This window comes from Trachinotus anak, unplaced genomic scaffold, assembly GCF_046630095.1.
Source record: "Trachinotus anak isolate AG129_WGS33_773 ecotype Australia unplaced genomic scaffold, CSIRO_AGI_Tana_v1 ptg000032l, whole genome shotgun sequence".
Classification (NCBI taxonomy): Eukaryota; Metazoa; Chordata; class Actinopteri; order Carangiformes; family Carangidae; genus Trachinotus; species Trachinotus anak.
The window spans coordinates 12,714,578-12,722,085 of NW_027273883.1; the positions used below are offsets into that span (position 1 = coordinate 12,714,578).

Sequence of the window (7,508 nt, forward strand, 5' to 3'; positions counted from 1 at the left end):
TTAATGGTTAAGATAAAAATTTATTTACATGGCACTTTTACAGATCTTACATCCTTTAGAAGTGAGGGAATTAGCATAATTTGCATAACATATGTCCTTATTAGAGATAATAATGAGGAACAATTTTATTACCCATGACAACAAGCTACCAAAGAAATAAGCATCATTCATTTCTGTAAACAAATATTGTGGTGTTAATCTTATCTTGCAATTTATTTAATCTCACAAGAATTTATAAAAATAGAATCAACAATATAGGTACACTATATATGATTTTGCACAAAAGCCCAACATACATATCCTGTATCAAAAAGATTCAGACACAAAATACATAAAAAAAACATTTATGAACAAATATAATTTACTGCCACTGATATGACTCAATATTTTGTCTATATGGTGAAACAGAAGCATGAGAACCAACTCTGAAAAGATATGAAATCACCATCACCTCACCAGGAGAAATGAAACGAAACTATATAGTACAGCCTTCCATACTACACGTGTACCTGGAAACAGAGAAACTCTATTAATAATAAAATAGCAGCCAACAAGTTACAATTCCACAAAATCTTTGGCTCGTATGAGGTGAGGAAGATTCAGTCCAGTTTCACTGGATTGTGAACAGAGAAAGTCTGTTGGTCAGTAAATGCCATTGATCTTTAATGGCAAACATGAGCTAATGGAAGGCACTTGAGAGACATGGAGGGGAGACACAGGTTTGACAAATAGCTGCAGAAAAAAAACTGCTTAACTGACATCATAACTTTTCTACCTAATCAAGTTTACTGTACTCATTTGTATACCTCCCCAGCAAACACAATACATTATCTCCACTGTCATCTAACGGCATTTTGTTCCTTGTCATGTGACTCTCTCTCGCTCTATCAAAAGCACAAGACGAGTGATGGGAGAGCTGCAGCAAACAGGTCTGTCATCTCTTCCTGTTTTCATAACCATCGCCCTCATATCTTCATATCTGCAAGGACTTATAGGAAGGCGAGCTTTGATTGACAGGCGCAAATCTCCAAAACAGATAAAATCTGATGAGGCTGGTCAAGATTCCAGGTGTGTTTGGAACCTGGAATGAAAAAGACATAGAAGATAGCAGTTTGCATTTCAATCAAGAAATAATGTTGAAAGCTTGTGTTTTACACGTGTGTCTTACCACAATATAGTAATCATTCAGCTGCAGGCCGTAGAGGACCCAGGAGACTGAAGTGAAGAAGGTGGCCACAGTCAGAGGGAAGGACAAGCACTGCACATTACCACTACGTACTATCTCTACCTAAAAGAGAAGAGAGGAACAGCAATTAGTTCACAAACAAATTTTAAAGCCGCATTAATCAATGTTTTTGTATTTACGATGCATCAAATTACTATGTGATATGTGAAGAATCGCTTGAGATGTGAACCCCAGGAAAGATTAGCAACCACTGTGTCGAAATAATTAAATAAAGGCGATGAACAAACAGAATTATCACCAAGCTCCGCTGTTCCCCTCAGGTCTGTGGAGTGCTTTAGTGTTTTCCAGCCAACAACTTTAAAGATCTGATTCAGTCTTTTCAACCCAGTTTCCTGTTTTCAGTCATAAAAGCTTTGATAAACAAACTGTACACCTGCAGAGTACCAAATGGCAGTCAGAGGAATTTAGGGATTATCTGGAGAATACAGTTTAGCATTTATCAGGTAAGGAGGCAGCTACTTCCCGCAGGAACTGGTGAAAAACAAAACAGTGCTAAAAGAAGAGCTCATACTAGATTCACATATGTCAGGTGCCCAGAATAATGATTCCAAACAAGTACTAATGTTGCCCCATGTCTGCTAGATGTGGAAACAGAAGCAAGTGTTTAGTAATACGTTTAGCATCACAACTTTATAATGATAATATGTAAATGATATGTTTACAGCTTCTTCTGCTGCTTATAAGTCACTAAAAAAAATGTAATGATGGTTTTAATACAAGCAGGCAGTGGTGGTAATCATACAATACGATGTATGAAATAGTTCTTTCAAAGCATAAAAAGTCCTTAGATTCATTAAATATTTGCTGAGGGCTGTTAGACAACAGTTGTAAAAAAGCCACCAGGGACATAGCAACACTAGATTTAGTGACTTTTCAACCCCTTTTTTAGAGGCGTTCTTTCAAAAAGCATGTAGCAGCAAATGTAGTGACTTTTGGACACACCTTAGCTACTTTCCATAAAGGAGAGTCGCCAGTACTGCCCCGCGAGAGGCACTCTTTGTGTCTACCGTGCTGAGTGGGAATGTGCTGCAATGTTGGAATGGAAAGACGGCCCTAACAGAGATGGCTTTGGGTTTGCACTCTGTGTAGAACCAACATCATATTACATAAACTGTAAAGAGAAAATGTAACCAAGGGGATGAGGCACAAACAGACAGAGACTGAGAATAACAGGAAGACACAGATGAGGGAAAGAAAGGCAGGAAACGGGAGTGGGGGTCATGTGGAGCTGTGGGGCAGATGGAGAGAAGGAGACAAACAGGATAGTAGATGGAACCAAAGGATGACATGAAGACACAAAAGGAAAGAGAGAGAGCAGGGGATTTGGTCCTTCACTGGTAAATAGCTGCACGTGCAGAGCTGACAAATAGAGGAAGGCCAAAAATGTGCTGTCGACAGTAGTACGTACTGAATACAGGTGGTGTGAAGTTTGTAGAAAACTGCTTTCACAACACACTCAGTGTTTAGAGATAACAGCTCCCTCCTGCCTCCAAAAATCGTGACTTTCAGGCTGTACAGAATGAATTCATATTCTAAGGACTGTAGTAAAAATTGACTCTTTATTTATAAATTATAAAAAGTTATCTTTTGCCTTTTTTAGATTACTAAGATCACTAAGCTCAATGCTTATCTTCAAGGTTAAAACTTGCTAGTTTTGTCTTAAAGAACTAGTAATTAACAGCAAATCCTTATATTTGAGAGCCTGGTACCAACAAATGTTCAGCACATTTGCTTTATTACAAGATGTTTAATTTATCATAAGTGTTGACAATTACTTTTCTGTCCATCAACTAGTCAATTAAGCAGCTAACTGTCTCTTTACTTATACCCTTTTTAAGCCAAAATTAACGAGTATAAGCAGGTTTTTAAAAATGGGCAAACCCCTGTAAGGTGATTGACTCCTTTTACACTGCCAGTCGAGTTTGCTGGAGAGGACACACACAACTGCAGGAAGCAATCACACACAAACAGAGAGAGAGAGAGAAGCAGGGGCGAACAAGTGAGCCTCTAGCTGCTGTGTAGTCTCATCCCCTGCTTGGTGCTCCTGTAAGTCGCAGCCTCCATGTGAGACACTTCAATAGGCGATTGTGTGTTTTTAAAACTAATTTTGGAGCTGCAGGTCTCTCTTGCATCCCCGAGTGCAGCGTAGCCGAGCAGGTGTGATGTGTGTTTACAGTGTCTGCGTCACAGCACAGAAAAGAGGCAGAAAATTAGCATGTGACCCAGGTGTGGTTGATAAATACCCAAATCTGCAGTCATTTCACCCGGGTGTGAATGCCCTTTTCCACTGCTGACAAAAGCCTTCCATTAGTGGGTCTTATCAGGTTTTTTGACCCAGTGGCTTTATATATAGCAATCAGATTTTCTGCATGTTAGCAGATATTATTTGACAATGAATTCAAATTTTTGTTATTATCATGACAATTTTGTTTAAATGATGAACTGTAACTGTATTCCAGATTATGGCACTATGGCATTTTGTTTCTGCATTTTCTAAGAGTCCAGTGAGAGGAGTTCATGTGACTCTGTATATGCTGTCTGTATGCTGCGTCTGTCTGTAATGCATGTGAGCTGTACCAGGTCAGCGAGTGGGGACAGGTACATGCTGACGGTGACCACGCTGCAGGTGAGGCCCAGCTGGCTGAGCCTAGTTTCTCCCTCAGGAAGAAACATGGTGAAGTAGAGCCAGCCAGAGGTCAACACTATCCCTGCACCAAGAGTCTCAGACATCACCAGCCTCTGAAACAAACACACAGGGAGACGCTGAGATGGTTACACAAACAAAATAAGCTGGATCTAGCCTCAGTGGGGTGTTTTCTGCAGAGCAACTGACCTTTTGTTTTGTGTATTGGAAATACATGATGATGTAAAGGAACTGGAGGAGAGCTCCAATAACGTTGACCAGGACAATTGTCCGATCTATCTTCAGAATCCCATAATACAGCCAACCAAGGTTACTATGAAAACAAGACAAGCATCAGACGCGTTGACCAGAGCAGGACAACAATGGTACCGAACTGACTGTAGTGAAAGTTCAACTACTGTGGACAAAAAGAAAAAAACAAACTCACTTAAGACATGTAGTGAGGAAAGGGAGAAACTGGATATTGTCAGCACTTTTTGATTCTCTCATCTTCTTCAGGTCGGTCCTAGAAAAATCACACACACACACACACACACACACACACACACACACACACACACACACACGCAAAGCGAGTCAACACAGATACACATACTTCGTAAATCAAAGACTTCACTTGAATCACTTTATCAAATGAGTTCGCACAAGCGCCGCTAGCAGCCATCTCCATTCGTCATGCCACTGCCTTCGTGTTTTCTACCAACCAAAATGAAAGTAACAGGATTAAATGAGACTGTTCACCTGCTTCGTTGCATGCCATTAATCATCAATACAACTTACAGTCCAGTCGAGAACATCCCGACTGTGAACACGATGCAGGCCCATGACAGAAGCTGCAACAAATCCATAGAGCGGGAGAAAAAAAAAAGTCTAATTCACCAGCCTGTTTGATATTTTACGTGCAGCGTCTACTTTTAATCACCAACGCTTCCGCTGCGTAAAATAAAATATGAACTATAACTATGCTGACGTCCCCTTCTCTTGCTCACTGTATTTCCGTGTTTGCAAACAGTCTGCTCAGAGTTTCTGCACTATGATTGGCTGGATCGGGGGGATTTGCTCCAATGGGGTGCTGAAACGAAGGCGTACATTGCGCGTTGCGTCATCACGTTGAGAGAATTTTGGAAGCCTGTTGGAGGAGGCTGATGGATGGAGGACTGTCGGAGGGGCAGCCAAGGACTGAAGTCGGTTCAATTAAACTTTAATCATCCCAAAATTCAGAGGACCTACATCCAGGATAAAAAAAAAAAAAAAAGCACCACTTAACATAAAGTTTATAATATATTGTGTGAATATGAATATGTTAACATATAACGTGTGTATGCATGCATTACTTTGATATCAGAGTTGTTTTATTACATTTGTGGTTTCCACTGATTTTACACAAGAAGTTTATTTTATTTGTCACGGCTAATACCAAGACTTGAAGACTACTTGAGCAAAGTGGGGGTGGCCCATGGGCCACTGATTTACCATTTGGGTCATTTGGGTCTGCATAATTTTATTCATCATACATTTGTTAGACATTTGCAACAGTAATATCAAGTATAACAGCTACAACCAGCAATCATTTTCCCTATCAATACATCAAACAAATGTTAGGTGAATAATACTAATCAATAATATACATTGGTGTTCTCCGAAGTCCAAGTTGACATATTTTAATAGCTCATTTTGTCTGATTAGCATTGAAAAAACTGAAAGATATTCAATTTACTATTATATTCACATTTGAGAAGCTGGTAGCAGATAATTTTTGGGACATATGCACAAAAAACAATCATCAAAATGGTTGCCAGTTAATTTCTGTCAGTCTGCTAAATGAATAATCAACTAGTCTTTTTCAGCTCTAGTACTGATTGGTTGAGATGTGTCATAAAGCTTGAGGGCTCTAATGAAGTTGCGGTTAGGTTGCGTTATTTGATCCTCACCATTCTTATTCTAATCTGTCTTCTCTGAGTTCCCTATGCTCATGGAAGTGTAATACTGCAGGAGTACTCCTTTACAGAGTAGGAGAGGGAGCAGAAGAAACATGTTTCTGCTACATTGAATTACACAAGCGATCACAAGCAGGCAAAGTTTGATTTAATGGGTTGCAATCCATAAAAGTTTGGAACAACTCGTTTACATAATTACAGGCATATACTATTGGTTCCTCAAAATTCAAAATGTAATGTTTTTAGTGTTTAAAATGACAATTAAAACATACTCGAGTGAGTGTTCCAATATAATTAAACATTTAATTCAATTCCATATCTATCATTTCCAGCTACTCAGTGAGCTAGTTAGGTGACAGAGCGTCATTTCATGGATATTAGATCCAGAAATTAAGAGTACAATTCATTTTCAAAGTTGTGAATTAAAATATTAAACTACTGCTACCTTCCCATTCACCAAGGTTCAGGTGAATTTAATGCTAATCACCTATAATGTGCAGGCATGGATGAGGCTTTTAGCACCATTGCTGCGAATCACAATCACTTTTTTTCAGTCCTCTCAAAACATCTCTCAGACTTGACCTTTAACAACTGTCTCTGGTGTATAATCTTTTCACTCCTCCCCTTTCATTTTCTATTTGTTTTTTTTTTTAAAGTTTGCATCTGTTTGACATTTCATTTTTTTCACCCTATTTTTTATGTCATTATTTTGAATGTCAGCTCTGTATAGATGCTGAACTTGGATCTTTGTTATTAAATTGTAATTTCTTTTCTTTTTGTGGAGATGTTTTTTTTATGTGAATCTCTTCCAGTTTCCTTTAGTACAAACAGAACGTCTATCTTTGTCTTGTATTAATATTTAGATACCCATTGTCTTTTAACAGTTTTTCATTTTTGGAAATGTTGGCATTTTCAGCAGTGATACTTCTATATTGTGTTACATATGCTGCAATAACTTGACACGGACAGGAACTATTTTTTACAGCAAGTGAAGTTCTGGTAATGCTTTTTTATTTCTATGCAACCAAAATTTTATGAAGGACTTGTTCTTCTATCTTTACTTTAACAATATATGGAAGCAAAGGATTTTAAAGCACTTTACACATTGCCATATGACATCATGTTGAACTGAGTGGTGACAGTACTGTGAATACTGCCATATTTGGTCTGTTCCTTCAGGCACAGTTGAAAGTTGTCCTGCACTAACATACTGCACAGATACATAGGTGCCACATTGCAACAAGATTTCTGAGCTGTGTGATCATCTGCAGTGAATTTAAACTGTGACGTGATTATGGAAAAACAAACAAGTCCATTTTACGTTCTGGTTTTGAATGTATATGTTGCATGGTTTTACAGGGGATGACAACTTTTGACAGTTTTCAGTCAGCTGAGAATTTTGCATGCATGAACGTTTGTGTACTCTGCTCCTCTTCATTCTAACACACCACTGTGCAGACGGATGTTTAGCTCTCCCTCCAAAGAGGATGTACAGAGTAGTAAAAGAAAGGGCAAAAAAGGAGAAAAAAGAGTGTGAGTGAGGAGGCGAGAGTGACACCTTCACACCCAGCTGTCAGTTTTCTTGTGGGCCTCTCTCCCTGCACTATCCCGCGCTTTCGCTCCTTCATCGTCCCCCATCTCGGTTCTCGTGTTTGGTTTTCAGACTGTGAAATCTAAGCCA

At 38.9% G+C, this 7,508-nt stretch overlaps 1 protein-coding gene across 1 annotated transcript; it reads right to left on the reverse strand.

The window, feature by feature from the left end:
- Positions 1-4,920, reverse strand: slc50a1 (solute carrier family 50 member 1). Its single transcript, XM_071469376.1, has 6 exons — positions 4,671-4,920; positions 4,318-4,395; positions 4,080-4,203; positions 3,824-3,985; positions 1,169-1,288; positions 1-1,081 (listed from the first exon to the last, which is right to left on the reverse strand). The coding sequence occupies exons 1-6, from the start codon at positions 4,736-4,738 to the stop codon at positions 974-976; spliced, it is 660 nt and encodes a 219-aa protein (XP_071325477.1). The 5' UTR covers positions 4,739-4,920; the 3' UTR covers positions 1-973.
- Positions 4,921-7,508: the final 2,588 nt, after the last annotated feature.